The following is a 15,767-nucleotide window of genomic DNA, read 5'->3' as shown; positions in this document are numbered from 1 at the left end:
GGGTCTGGTTTTATTTTATTGTTGGTAATAAGACACTACTAAAGGTGTGGCAGAGACGATCTTCTTTGTCGCGGTCTCAGGGATCGTTCCTGTTCTGGAGTTGGGTCAGCAGCGGTGGCGAAACAGTCTGGCTAGACAATCATCCTTGGCCTTCTAGTGGGTCCTTCTTATATGGGATCGGGTCGGAGGCGATGGCGTTTTGGAGCAGTGGTGGATGGATGGTGTCGACAATAGGGTGGTGATGGTGTTGGGTTTTCTTTAGTCCTAGGTCTGGAAGTCCGGCAATCCTTTTGGTTGAGTTTAGGTCACAATGAGTGTTGGCTTGGTCGATCAAAAGCTGGTCAGGAGGACTCTGGTTGGTGAGTTTAGTGTCGACACAAATGAGTTGTCTAGTTTTAGAGTTCTTCCTGGCTGGACGAGAGGTGAGATGTCAAGGATTCACTGCTCCTGCGCCTTTTGTCTTTGTCATACAGTTGTAGTGCAAGTTTAGAGTCAGTATATAGAGTTCCAGTGGGAAGTCTAGAGGCCATTTCTTGATAAGAGATGTCGCCTAAAACTCGTTGTAAGCAGTTCATTATTAATGAAGTTCTTATTTGATCAAAAAAAAAAGATTTTAAAGGATTGTTTAAAATCTCAATTGAATACCTATAGACTTTGTAGACTCTTAAATGAATACACCCCCCTAAGATCTCTTTTACTCATTGCTGAAGCTGAACTTGAAGAAGCTGACAAGTCTATTTCTTTTGCTCCTGCTTTTGGAGGACCTCACCACCGGCTACTACTTTTGGTCATAAATCCTGAACTTAAGCTCAATGTGCTACTCTTTCTGAGACATGATTTAGTACACTAACACGAGGCTTCACTGCCAAATTGAAACCCTAACCACACAATTTCCACTCAAAAAATCCAATCTCCCCCAACCCACCTGCCAAAACAAACCCTAAAAAATCAAAATTCCGCAAATTCCCAATCTTCACATAATTTTCAAAATTCAAGAATTTCAAAATGCAAACCCAAAATCGCAACACTAACCTCAGTCAATTCACCAAATCGATCGAGAACAATCTAAGGCTTTACATCTAATCAGCCAGCCAAGTAAGCACTCATATGACCCTTCCACTACTTCCAGTAGTCCTACCAATCCCTCTCTCTTCCTCTCCGTAATTAGGCTTCTTCATCTTCTTCCCAAATCGTAGAAGAGAATCGAATCCCAGAGCGAAAAGAAAGAGAAAAATAAGAAATTACGGATCTTGTCGCGGTTGAGCAGTCTTGTCACCACTTCTTCTTCTTCTGTTTGGCATTTCGCCTGTTGGGCTCGATTAAGGCTTTTGCTCTCGTCATCCTCGTTGATTTCGTGTTTCACTGGTTGGACCAGATCAGGGCTCTGGCTCTCGTCGTCTACAACAATACCTTGAGTCTGTTTCTACTTCGAGTTACAGGAGAAGACGAGAGCAGCGGGGACTGAAAAATCGAAATTTTCGCCGAAATTTCGAGAAATATCCGATAATATCGCAATAATTTGGCAAGTCTACCGGAAACTTCACGTGATATCGCGCTAATTGGGAAAATCTCGCGATAATTTGCCATGTGTGATTGCCAAATTGTAGTCATTAGAGTTCGAACCTTATTGGTTGCCAAATATTAGAGTTCGAACCTTAGTGGTTGCCAAATTGTAGTCATTAATGTTCGAACCTTAGTGGTTGCCAAATATTAGAGTTCGAACCTTAGTGGTTGCCAAATTGTAGTCATTAAAGTTCGAACCTTAAATGGTTCGATACACCTAGAGTGACTCAACCAAGTCTGCACTGCTTGCATCTGGTACAGTTTGCCAACTTTGTAATATATATATATATATATATATATATAGATATATATATATATATATATATAGATATATAGATATATATATATATAGATATATATATATATCTATATATATAAACCTAACAAACTAACAACTATTATTTTTTATCTATATTTTTATTTACCAACGATTCAAAATTTTTATAACGACTTTCCAAAAATTACTCTTATAAATTGGGCCACATTTACTCATTTGTTGGCTTGTTCCACCTTTCATGTTTCACAACTTCCATTTAAAGGGGGAAAAAAATTTAACATGTTTAAAGTAAATTTTAAAGAAACTTCAACAATATAGCATTTACTATTTCACTTTAAATTATTATAACTCACTATATAATAATGCTTATTTAAGATTTTCTTTGTAAAATATAGTAGATAATTGATAAAAAAAACATCTCCAAAAATTTCATTTATAATTTCCATGTTTTTCTTCAAATTTCCGTCATTTTTCTCAATTATTTACCGATATTGATATATCCTCGATATTTCCGTCAAAATTTCCATTTTCCGGACCATCGATATATCCTCGATATTAGATATTTTAGTCATTGGGCAAAAAGAAGAAGAAAAAAAAATCAAAATCAAAATAAAAAAAGAGAGAGAAAAAATAAATAAATACAAACAGTTAAATGAGGTTATAATAGATATTTTAATGTGAAAAAGATGTCACGTCAGCAATTTAACAGAGCTTTTGACTGAAAATTAACGACAATGACCAATTGGGTGAAATTGGAGAGTTTAGGGAGTTTTTAGGTGAAATTGAAATGTCAGGGACTGAAATGCCGACTGCCTATAAATATAGGGAGTAAACAGTATTTTGATCTAAATTTAATATATGTGGTTGAAATGTATTTGTCCCTCAGAGTTTCGTCTGTTATGTAAGCAAGACTCATTACCAAAATTAATTATTTTGGTTGATCAAAGGGATACAGGATGAGGCCAGAGTTTGGCATGTTGAACCAGCTAAAGTTAAAGATTTGTTAATGCAGCACTTTACGTCCATCTTTACTACAGAAGGGACGGACCCGGAGGCTATGTTAGAGGTCCTAAGTGCAATTCCGACTAGGGTTACAACAAATATGAATGCTGAGTTGCTCAAACCTTACACTGATGAGGAAATAAAGGAGGCGTTGTTTCAAATGCATCCCTCAAAAAGCCCGGGGCCAGATGGGATGTCGCCGTTCTTTTTCCAGAAGTACTGGCATGTGGTAAGTTTTGATGTGTGTACTGCTATCAGGAGTGTGCTAGATGGTGGAGAAATTTGGGAAGATTCTAATTTTACGCATCTATGCCTCATTCCCAAATTAAAGGATCCTAAAGATGCTACTCACTTTAGGCCTATAGCCCTCTGCAATGTGATGTTTAGAATCAGCTCCAAGGTAGTAGCCAACAGATTGAAAAAGTGGTTGCCTGAAATCATTTCTCCACTACAGAGTGCATATGTTCCGGGCCGGCTCATTTCGGACAATACTTTGGTTGCAACTGAAGCAGCACATTTCATGCATAAGTTAACAAATCAAGAAACAGGTTTTTTCTCTCTTAAACTTGATATTAGTAAAGCCTATGATAGGCTTGAATGGAGTTTCTTACAAGCGATGCTAACAAAGTTGGGTTTTAGTTCTCAATGGATTTCCATGGTTATGAATTGTTTGGCATCAGTCAGATATGCATTACTTGTCAATGGGGAGCAAACTGCTAAAATCTTTCCCTCTAGAGGCATTAGACAAGGAGATCCTTTGTCTCCTTATTTGTTCATACTTTGTGCTGAGGGATTATCTGCTTTAATTTCGAGAGCTGTTGAGAATAATGTCATTGGTGGCCTCAAGATGTGCCCTCAAGCACCTACCCTGCATCATCTGTTCTTTGCAGATGACAGTCTCTTGTTTGGAACTGCTACTGAAGAGGAGTGCTCCAGTGCTCCAAATTTAGAGAAATTCTGAACTTGTATGAAAGGGCTTCTGGACAACATATTAACTATCAGAAAAGCAGTGTAGTTTTTAGTAGAAATGTCAAACCAGATGTGCAAGTAAAATTGGCCTCTATTCTGGCAGTGAAATGTGTTACAGAGCATGACCGGTATCTTGGCTTGCCGTTGCGGGTTGGAAGGTCAAAGACTGCTATTTTTGATTACATAAAAGAGAGGCTAACCAAGAAGTTGGTGGGATGGAAATCAAAAATTCTGAGTTCTGCAGGTAAAGAAATACTTATCAAAGCTGTAGCTCAAACTATTCCGTTATATACGATGAATTGTTATTTATTACCTAAGGGTTTATGTGATGACATTCATCAATTATGTGCCTCTTTCTTTTGGGGAGATACGGATGCGAAAAAAAGAATCCATTGGAGAAGTTGGGAACGTCTATGTCTTACCAAGAAGGAAGGGGGAATGAGGTTCAAGAATATCTATGCTTACAATCTTGCTATGCTTGCCAAGCAAGGGTGGAGGATAGTATCCAACCCTAATTCTCTTGTTGCTAAATTATACAAAGCCAGGTATTTTCCTCATTGTTCCTTTTGGGAAGCAGAGTTGGGGGATTCTCCATCTTTCTCTTGGAGAAGTATTTTGAGTGGTAGGCCGGTTTTGAGGGCAGGTGTGAGATGGAGAATTGGAGATGGTACACAAGTTAATATTTGGCAGGACAATTGGATCCCAAATTGTCCACAATACTTGATTCAAAGGCCGCAAGGGACTATTTTTGAAACTGTGGCTGATCTCATTAATTCTAGAGATCGGACTTGGATGTCTGCTGCTATTCATACTTTGTTCTCACCAGAAATTGCTGAAAAGATTTTATGCATTCCTTTGAGTCAAAGAGCTATGCCTGACAAATTGTTATGGAGTCCAGAGAAGAGGGGTTTCCTGTGAAAACGGCCTATTGGATTGCTAGAGAGAAGGTGCTTGAAAATGTTCTTACTTCTACTTCCAGAGGGGATCCTTTTGGAGAACTTTGGAAGAGGATTTGGAAAGGTAAAGTACCAGGTAGGGTTCAGATTTGTGTATGGAGGGCATGCAATAATCTTTTGCCCTCACGAGAACGACTGCTTACTAAGGGGTACAATGGTGATACAAGCTGTCTCTTGTGCTCAAACAGAATGGAGGATGTTGCTCATATATTTTGTAAGTGCCCTACAGCTTTAAACATATTGTCGGCACCTCCTTTTAATCTTCAAGATAGTCTGTTACCATCCATTAATTTTAAGGAATGGATGTTAGAACATGCACTGCATCTTAAGCCTGAAACTTTTGAGAAGTTGTTGATGATTATTTGGGCATTATGGAAAAATCGAAATAACATGTTGTGGAAGCAAACCTCTCAATCTGCTCAAGATATCTTGGTAAGCTCTTTGGCTTGGCTAGAAGAGTTTCATGCAGCCCGGAAATCAGTTGGACAACCAAAGGTGATGAGGCAAAAAAGATGGAAGTCGGCAAGCAATGGGAGGTGGAAATTAAATGTGGATGGAGCTTTTTTACCACAGATGACAAAGGGAGGAGTTGGTGGGGTGCTTAGAGATGCAAATGGGCAGTTCATTGCTGCCTTTGCACACCCTGTACAACAAATTTCATCCTCCAAGCATGTGGAATTACAAGCTTTAAAGGAAGGTTTGGATTTGCTTACTTCCATGGGCCTCCAAAATGTGACAATTGAAAGTGATTGCTTAGAAGCTACAGAAGAGGTAATGAGCGATAATTATGAGTTTTCTATTCATGCTGGGTTGATTGATGATATTAAGATGGCTATGCAAAGAGTTAGAGGGGTTAAGCTTCAGCATGAGGCACGAACTTGTAATATTGTTGCTCATAGACTAGCAAATATAGCTTTTGAAGTAGAACATAGAAATATCTGGTATAGTGTTGCACCAGATATTATTCTTGATGTATTGCAGTCTGATTGTAACCTTCTTGTTTAAGCAAGTTTCAATGAAAATTTGATCTTTTTCAAAAAAAAAAAAAAAAAAAAAATTAATTATTTAATTACATTTTTCTAATTTTAAAACTATTAGTCTATTACCATATTTAGTTGAGAACAAAAAATTATAGAGAATGTAATAGAGAAACTGTTGGAATATCGAAAGAAAAAATAATGAAAAATAATAGAGTTCAGAGTTTGGGTCCCTATAATAGAGATTTTAGAAAGAAACAGTGGAGCAGGAGTGCAGGACCAATGACAAGAACAACTTCCAGTAAACACCACAAAACCATAACCCAGAAAATAGTTGAAATCCAAACAAATCAATTCAAATCACAGTAGATGGTTCTTTGTACATCCTTAACAATGAACTTTGGCAGAGAAGATTTCTGTCAAAATTGCCCAGTTCATCAACTACCCAAATTTTGCAAAATGCCTTGAATTATATTCAAATTCTGCACTATTACGTCCTTAGTTGTCTTTCACTGAAATTCACTGAAACTTATAAGTAGGAAGAATCACGATCTGTCAATTTGAGACACAGAAGGTAGACTATTTCATACTATGTAGCAAAGAGACATTCGAGGGCGAGATGAAGAGCGGCATGAGGGAGGAATAAGAGTGATGAGAGGAGGAAGAAGAGCACTGTAAATATAGGTTAGAGACGAGCGCACGTAGCGATGGAGAGAAAACGGTCAGTTGAGGTTCAACTTTTTGGTGCCCTTAGCATGGGCTACTTAGCGAGGTGATTTTGGAAAAAAGGGTACAAGATAGTACCATTTATCTTTGCACTGCATCACACCAAACGTGACTCAACCACTTGAGTAAGAATAACTAAGCTAGTACTGCAAAACAAACGGGCCCCAAGTGAGCAGCTCTTTATCTAGTAAGGCACTGCAACAAATATTTCGCATTGTGTCAATAGTTGCCATTTGGTGAGGGTTTGTATATTTTCAGACAGTACACTTCAAGAGGGATCAAACTTACCAGATCAAGGTTTTTAGTCAATGAAAATCAGTAAATTCACTAAATTGAGGATTAATATCACCTCCCTAGTAGGGAATTTTCTACGAAATTTTAAAACTACAAATACACTACCCCATATTCCCTTTCTGCATATTTGAGACTTTATTTCCTGTATTCATCATGTGCACCAAAGATTGGGGTTCAAAGACATGATACACATGCTATACATAAGAATATGTATAGAAACAAACCAACCAAAGATCTGCCTGTGACCATGCAAAATGCAGAATGCAAACTATACCACTGTCCATTATCAGATCCCACAAACATCTGTGAGTAGTAGAAAAGGAAGATGGAGAGGAAGGAGGAAGAAGCAAACATTACATATTTTCATTATATTGTCCATGTGAGAAAGGGAGAGAGATGAAGGAGAGGAAGAGAGAGGGAGATGGGGGAGGTAAAGGAGAGGAAGGAGAGAGAAGAGGAAGAATGTGAGGAGACAATTTACAAGAGTAGCAGATCAACCAATTGAGTGGAACATAAATGGCTATGGACAATACAACAGAGATGGCTCGATTAGCCCGAATTACAAGAGATATACACTAAGAAATCCCTCTTCTAAACTAAAAAGGTATGTTTTCCCTATTCCTATGCTTCAAAACTTGGTGTCTTCTCAGAATGAAACCTACCCCAGTCAGTTAGGAACCTAAATAAATGATTTGATACAAGCACTAAAGATAAATAAGACCATAAATGATCAAAAAGCAGATCCCACCAATTCATTCGCAATCTGAAACTCCATATAAAGAAAAGAGAAAGCAAAGACCGTCAGCTCCACAAATATTTTTCCAATTATGAGGCCTTACCCCCATTATGCGGAAACCTCCTCCCTGTTATTTCCGCAACTATAACATTATCATATTGCCTGTAACTGTGAAAAGGAGATCCGGATAATTGACCCACCAAGCGAGGTAGCATGCTTGCACACAAGGGCTTCGGTGGCCTGCTCCTCAGTTTCAAACAGAACTAAGGCCTGCTTCTTCCCGTTCATCTCAAAGAGCTTTGTGTTGACAATGGTACCAATATCCTCTAGGTGGGTCACAATCTCATCTTCAGCAACTTCTTGTGGAAGAGAGGACAAGTGGATCATCTTTGTAGGTGAGCAGCAATAGCGGTAGTTCTTTGCAGCATTACGGTTGAAGCGGTTGAGATTTGAATTCATGTATTCATGAGTGTCGGCACCCTGAGTTATATTTGGATGCTTTGAGAAGTTAACCTCCAATCGCTTCCCAAACAGGATTGCACCCTATATCACATATTTGAAAAAAGTATTGGTACTGTATGAGTTCAAGAGACTAAGTCTAACATTAACAACAAATAATGTGGTATAGAGATATTATGCTTCCTCCAGAATAATATTGGCCAATATCCAATATCCAAACAAAATGACAAATCCCACTTCCATTATTCCATATCTTCCAGCTTGCATTTTTGTGAGTCTCACAACAACTGAACTTTTTAGACCTGTTTACTTTCAAACCCCCATATTCCATAGAAATCCCAACTATAATCAAACTTCCAGATAAAAACCCAAATGTAACTGCTCATATCCAGGAATAAAAAAAAAATTGTATGCTCAGCAAATTACAAATGTGAAACCTCGTACCCCTTGTTTACCAACTCATAACCCCACCTCTAAATGAAACTCCTTTGCACAATCAACTGACAACGCATAAAGAGCCAGCCCATTTAAAAGAGTGGCAGTGGATGACCACTTGGAAATCAAGCTTCATCCTATAGACTAACCAAAAGATTGACAGAAAAATCACTCACATAAGTGGTTTCTTTCCTAATGAGATTGGCATGCTATCACAGTGAAGTGAGAATCATAATCTCCTATAACATCACAAAAAGAAACATTATCCTACATAGAAAAGAGAAGTTTGAACTACCTTTAAAAAGTGTACTGCCAGTTCAGCCTGGAAGCCATCACCCATCTGGACGAGTGCATGATCTGGTTTGTTCCGAAGAAGCTTAATTCTCACAATGTTTCCATAAATGGAGAACAGGTTAAAAAGCTTATCTTCATCTATTCTCTGAAAAGAAAAGTGCAGACCATGTCACATCAAAATCATAAGAGCTAGATAAAAGCATGAGGAAGGAAAGAGGCTTACATCGGGATTCAAGTTTGACACAAGGACCGTACACCTGTCATTTGTCCCACTTATACCAGGAGGCAAACCTCCACCAAAGGCAGCAGCAATCGCAGCCGCGTTAGCCATCTAGAGTCAAGGGGGAAAAAGAAGTCAACTGTATAATTTTGCAAATCTATACTGTAAATAGACAAACAATTAAGGTGCCACATGTTTATGCAAACAATCTGATAGAGTAGAAGCTTGAATTTTCACTATTTCAGCTGAAAGAATAAACCCTCCAATATCATCTAGTCCTAGCGTTCCTTGAACGGATCTCTTACTAGTTGTGAACTTGTGATTGCCCAGAAGCAGTATACAAGGCATTATAAGGATCAATATAGAACAAGACCATGCAAAGGAATCTCAAGCAACTTCCCCAGCCCATCCCGAAGAAAATAAACACATGCACTGAAAATGAATCAAACACGAGCTAGCAGACATACACATCCGGCACCAAGGATTTAAATTTTACTATTTTGAAAAGAAACAAAAAAAAAAAGATCTAAACTCTTGACGAGTTAAATATTTCATAAAAAGTGCAGGTTACATGCTCCAGCTCAGGATTATCTCATGTACATCTAAGATGAAGTGAACGCTACCCACCTGTGGGAATCCAACTGAAACACAAAACCATGTACATGTCAGTAGGTGATATAGATCACAAAGCTGCAATAAATAAAATATTTCTTAGACAAAGCACCTGCCCTGGCTCCAGTAGCTTGAAGGCCATACATGCCTCCTGAATCACCATATCCAGGCTGTAACACAAAAAGAACAGAGAATTAAAAAAATTAGATATCCTACAGACCACTAGAGAAGAAATAACACATGAACTAGAAGATAAAGAACAATGCGCAGCTGAACGCACTTGCGGGGATTTTCCTTTCTGTTCCGAAGGCAAATTTGGATTTGTGAAATCCCTGGGAAAGAGAGGAAAGAAGAAAAACAAAATGATTCAGCACTAACAGCAAGGAAGGGTCAAGAAAAGAGATAAGTTGTGACCATTAGGTTCCAACCCACCTTGAACGCTCATTATTGTAGTTCACTTGCAACTCATCAAGGCTGGATATGAAAAAGAAAATTGAATAAATTAACATCTGATCTATATCCATATACAAATGCAAATTACATTATAACCATGGAAAGGTTGAAACATACTTTGAGAACTGAATGTCCAGCTGACAACAACCATCGTAAATATTGCGTCCCTATAAAGAGCAGATGCATTAAGCCATGCTCAACAATTCATAGACAACCAGGATGCAGACCTTAGGAAAAGCCTCTTATCCAAGCTGAAAGGAAATACGGATGTTGAAATAATACCTGCAGTGCAGTTCTAGCTGCAACGGCACTTTGGCGAGACTGATACTGAATGAGGGCCTGAAAACCTACATAGTTTCACAAACAGGATGGAAAAGATTTTACAGTTCAGAAAAAGATGCTGTATTCATCAGTTAAGAACTGTGTATTTTCTGGAATGCAAAGCACATATATCACAAATAGAAATTCAAGCATTTTGGATTTCCTAAGTTGTTTATAAGTAGTGAACAACCACTAATCTTCAATGGGCACATGACCTTTACCACATAAACAAGCACATGCATCTGGGTAAGGACCAAGAGTAAACTCGATAGTTGTAATCTACAATGAAAGAGGTATAGACTGAGATAGAAAGAGAAAGAAAACTAGTAGATGCTGACCAGCTGACTTCTGGAACGTGACAATCTTCTCTACAAATCCATGAGGAAAAAATACTTGATGCAGCACTTCCACTGTTATAGGATATAGCATGTGGTGGACTGTAACTAAGAGAATTCGGTTTGGCTGTGCATCCCCCGAGAGTGCCCGACAGCAGACCAGCATAGAGACAGAGGAGAGAGGAGAATGAATAAAGAAGTACAGATAGAGAGAGAAAAATTGAAAATAATAATGAAAATTAATATTTCTTCTATAATGATAATGAAGACAAACCCTATTATCTGGTTCTTATAAGTCCAGATGCAGGTGAGGCACTGGCATTACAAATTACAAAAATAAAAATAAAAAGCAAAAACTTAATGCTGCCTTCAGAAGCATGCTAATCCCATTTCTTAGCATGTAAGTAATTTATACGGAGTTTTCCTAGACCTCCCTGGAAAACGTTCGGCAAGACACTACGTACTCCATAATATTAAAGAAACTAAACAAACACAGAAGCCTTCACAAAAAGAACTGAATGTAAATAATGGGCCTCCAAAGAAAGCACAATACAGAAGGTAGAACATTAGGATAAACTGAGCAATAACTCAACATGAAATGTAAGCTCTAAGCACTTATATCTATATAATCCTCTTACTCCTCCCTAGCTAGTAAGGGGGTGCTTCTGCTGATTAAATAGACTTTCCGACCTGTATTTTGACGGGACATCCTACCGAGTAACATTTGCTACGTCATTTTTGTAGTTTTTTCCCCCTCAATGTCAGTTTTAAAGAACTGTTAATATTGCCAACCCACTGATGAAAGAGCCATTGATCAATGATAAGCAATTGATTAATATAGCTCTATTTCCTCTATATGTAAATGTAGATCCATTAGAAACATTACCATATACCTGAGGACATCTATCCTTCCAATATTAAGTATTCAGATGAATATATATATATATATATATATATATATATATATATATATATACATATATATATATATATATATATATATATTAATTATATATCCTCTGTCTATATTAGAAGGAAAATAATACATGATTACAATTGACATCCTGAATCAGAAAAATATAATACTAGACTTCTACAACAGCTAAATATTATAGTTCCACAGCATATGCTAACAAACAGCAAAGTGGTAAACAGTATTAATACCAGATGAAGCTGCTGCAATTTAAAATTTAAATCCTTACAACACCTTCAAACAAGGTACCAACCTCATCTCCTCGTCCTTGAGCATTTTGATACATTGTTGTTAGTTCTTGATGTGATGAGAACTGGACATAAACATTCCTTCCCCTAGATAAGTATAATTAGAGATTAGAAACATGATATTTAGAGTGTGTACACCAGAGTGCCCTCAAATAAAATACAAGCAACATCTTTATACCTCACGGCAGGTTGAACATTTGCATAGAATTGCAATGCACTTACTGCAGCAGCAGTATCCTGCATTTGAATAAGAGCCTGCAAATACAGCAGATTTCACATGACACATCAAATATAGGTTTGTCGTAAACTCAAACATAATAGCTGCCTTTAACATGTGCAAATGATATAAAAATAAGACAAAATAAAAATAAAAACCTGGTTTTTTGCACGAAGCATCACAAGCTTAGTTATGACTCCAAAGGGCTGAAATAGCTGAAGCAAATCATTCTGGTACAAAAATAAGCTCCATCAGAAAGTAGATTGATAAAAATGAAAGCAAAATCATCCAAAAGAAGAAATCTACCATATAAACATAAAAATTATAAAACTAATTTGAGAGAAATTCTCTCCAACAGCAGTCACTAAAACATTTTGATGTCATTTCTTCTCCCCGAGTTTGCACTTATCTCCACTTATATAATTTCCTCCTTACTATAGAAGTTTTCATAATTAGCGCACTGCTTCAATTCTGCTTATTCACCCATATGGGACTTTGAGACTTGCTGAATCATTTTTGTAGTCCTACAGATAGATTATTCACCAATATGGGTACATGTCCACTGGGCACAAATGCACATTGCCCTACCATATTGATTCTCTAATTAGTAGAACTTTCAGGCATTGCATATTAGTTTGCAACGACCTGCGAAATCATGTGGTCATATGCGTCTATCAAGCAGAAAAATTGAAGAAAAAAGAATGAAATGCCATTAGACTTATTATCTAATAGAATTTAAGGTGCACGTACAAACTTTTAGGAGAAACATATCTTTTATTAAGAAAAGATTAAAGTACAATAGAGAACAAAGGTCATTTAATGAAACCAAACAGAGACGTGAAGCTAAAGCAGAGTAGCATCCCAATCTAATCAGATACCAGAAGAAATGCCCAGTACCAAACTTTGTCCTCACCCCTAGTTCCCTCAAAGATCCTACTATTCAGTTCCTACCAAACCACCCAAAAACCTTATCATCATGGCACAACTTCCCAGCACCACTTCCTCTTTCTTCCTCCAAAAGACTTAAACCAGTCACACAAAAAGGCAATTCAAGCAACACAAACAACCCTTTTCACTTTAGACGCTATAGAATTTTTTTGCCGTACAGTCATTGCAATGAGCCAATGAAGCAACAAATGATCAGAATTTTCAGCAGTCATTTTACAGATCACACATCAGTGTGGCAATAGGCATCTCCTCTGAATCATTCAAAAGTTTTCATCTTCCCGTAAGTTACTTCACTAAAAGGAAGGCTAAAGGACACCTTAAGGTACTTTAATTATTTGTTACCACTAGAATATGAAACAATTAATGACCTACATCACACAGCTAAACTTTCTGAAACAGTAAATTATTACACGTGATTTTCGTTCAAGCCCCCAACAGACCCAGCCTCCCACGTTAAAATTGAATTCCAAGTGCAGGGCTCTCTAGCTGTGGATAGAGGCTGGTCGAAACATAAATTGTTGGTCCACACCTAAAAATGAATACATTACTATTCTTTAGACTAGTTTACTATCTCCTTTGCTCAGTTCATCTTTGTGTTAGCAAATAATCAAGTTTACAGCCTTTAGCTTTGTTGGCATAAGAAGGTCTAAGTGGCTTCCTTTCTAGTTGCTTTTCAATAAAGTACATCTTCTTAACCATAGATGTAGCAATACATAGTAAGGCAACATCTTACAGGACAAGGTCTAACTGTCAATCATAGCCATCTAATTAAAGATGCGCATACATATTTTTCTGTAATCATTCCTAATGAGGTTGTTATTACATTTTTTGCCCCTACTCAAATCAACAAATTCTGTCAACAAACAAAACCTAAAACTCCCACAATACTGCAATACAAAACTGTAGTGAATCTTAAATTCTGTGATTCTATATCTACTACTAACATATCAAGCATTGATCTTTCCAAAAAGAATGATGAAAACATTGTCCTATATATTGTAAGTTTATTTGCCTAAACAATGTGCGGTCCCTCTGAAACCAGAAGTAGCTTAGTTCCTCTGACATCCGCCTCTCTCCACCATAAACCTCCATAAAGCTCCCTAGGAAGGCCATAGGACGTCCCTTAGAATCCCTACTTTAAAAAATTTCACCAATCTATTTGTGAATTTTCTCCCCAAGTTGAATGCCATAGAGCATTCAAAAGATCTCCTTCATCACTTTGGTCACATCAATAAGACAGACAGCACCAGTAAACATAACTGTTCCGATAAGAAAACTAAGGAAAGAAAATAATTCTCATGACTTTTACAGCTAAGCAAGAGTTGCGTGGGCCTTTACATATCAATTGACTCAAATGCTTTCGGTTACGATAAATTAAATTTAACCCAATCAAAAGATTTTGATAATCAAATAACTTTCAATGAGCCAGTAAAATAAATCGTGTAAGCACTTAATAGCCACTCAATCTAGACATAGTAAGAGTGCATGGTAGGATAGAAACATACTTCAGAAATCTCATGCCCCACATTCCGAACGTGAATGACTTTGGAAGGTTCTGTCATTGCAGAAGCCCTGCAACAAAACCAAACAAATATTAGCTTTTTCAGACAATGCAAGCAAAACCAATTACTTTCTACCTAAATTCAAGAAAAGAAAAGAAAGAAACTTTGAATTGATTCTGTTAAACAAAGTGTAGCTGACCAATTGACTAAGAGGGTCTCTACAACTCAAAACCCTAAAAAAGACCAGTTTGATTGCTGTAAAGAGGTGAAGAAGAGTCAAGAGGCGTTTTGAGTAACAGATCCCTCCCTCCCGGTTAAATTTTCCGGGCTGAAAAAGACAAAGTTTGAATCTTTCTCCGCCGAATCGCAGCGTTTGATTCAAATGAAGCCTTATTTTAACGAAATTCAAATGCAAAAGTTGAGAGAGAGAGAGAGAGAGAAGTTACTTGCCTGAGAGAAAGAGACAGAGAGAAGAGAGAAGGGGATCGAATGAATGAGAGGGAAAGGAAGGAACCCAAGTGCTTCAGAGACACACAGGGGTGTGTGGGTCGAGAGATTGATTGATTGAGATTCCAATTCACACACACAAAAAGAAAACAGAGTACAAAACAAATCTATTTTGCCCTAAAGCTTGGGTTTTTAACACGTGCGAGGCCATTCTCGGGACCACTGGACCAGTCACCAATTATCCAAACTTAGATTGTTTTTTTTTTTTCTTTTCTTTGGTCATGAACAATTATCCAAACTTTTTATTTGGGCCTCTTTATTCGAATTTTGTATAATAATTAGGCTGAGAGTGGTCTTTTTGGGCTTAATGTGACGCAATGTATGAAGGAGGCGTCCTCTCGTACAAGGAATAATCCCATGAGTTTCTCTAACTTTTCAACTTTGAATCCTGCTTTAACGCTAGATACGAGTAAAATATACGATAGGGTTAAGGCTATGTTTGGTATGGCTGGGCTTTTCAGAAAAGCTGGCTTCTGCTTATTTCTGAGAATAAGTGGCTGAAAAGCAAAGTAGCTGAGTGTTTGGTAAACTGGCTTTTTATAAGAGCTGTCAGTAGCAAAAGCTGAGACAAAGTGTTTGGTAAACTCAAACTGGCTTGTGCTTTTTGTTTGTAGAATGACCAAATTGGACATGAGAAATTATTTTGCCTTGACTATTCGGTAATATAATGTTGTTCAAATGCTCTTGTTATTATTTTTAATATTTATTATGTCCTTATCAATTTTTGTTAACTTTCAATTTTT

General features: G+C 37.4%; 1 protein-coding gene across 1 annotated transcript; it reads right to left on the bottom strand.

Moving 5' to 3' along the window:
• Positions 1-7,469: 7,469 nt before the first annotated feature.
• On the bottom strand, positions 7,470-15,109 carry LOC133737003 (polypyrimidine tract-binding protein homolog 3). The gene is made up of 15 exons (XM_062164635.1): positions 14,968-15,109; positions 14,521-14,587; positions 12,226-12,297; positions 12,029-12,105; positions 11,856-11,937; positions 10,633-10,756; positions 10,256-10,320; positions 10,091-10,140; positions 9,953-9,994; positions 9,801-9,852; positions 9,633-9,690; positions 9,536-9,549; positions 8,912-9,019; positions 8,690-8,833; positions 7,470-8,043 (listed from the first exon to the last, which is right to left on the bottom strand). Exons 2-15 carry the CDS (start codon positions 14,575-14,577, stop codon positions 7,654-7,656), a joined length of 1,335 nt encoding a protein of 444 aa, XP_062020619.1. The 5' UTR covers positions 14,578-14,587; positions 14,968-15,109; the 3' UTR covers positions 7,470-7,653.
• Between the last annotated feature and the right edge of the window lie 658 nt (positions 15,110-15,767).

The sequence above is a fragment of the Rosa rugosa genome, chromosome 3, assembly GCF_958449725.1.
Source record: "Rosa rugosa chromosome 3, drRosRugo1.1, whole genome shotgun sequence".
NCBI classification, from domain to species: Eukaryota; Viridiplantae; Streptophyta; class Magnoliopsida; order Rosales; family Rosaceae; genus Rosa; species Rosa rugosa.
The sequence above is the reverse complement of the archived record's forward strand: the minus strand, read 5'-3'. Positions and strand labels throughout refer to the sequence as shown.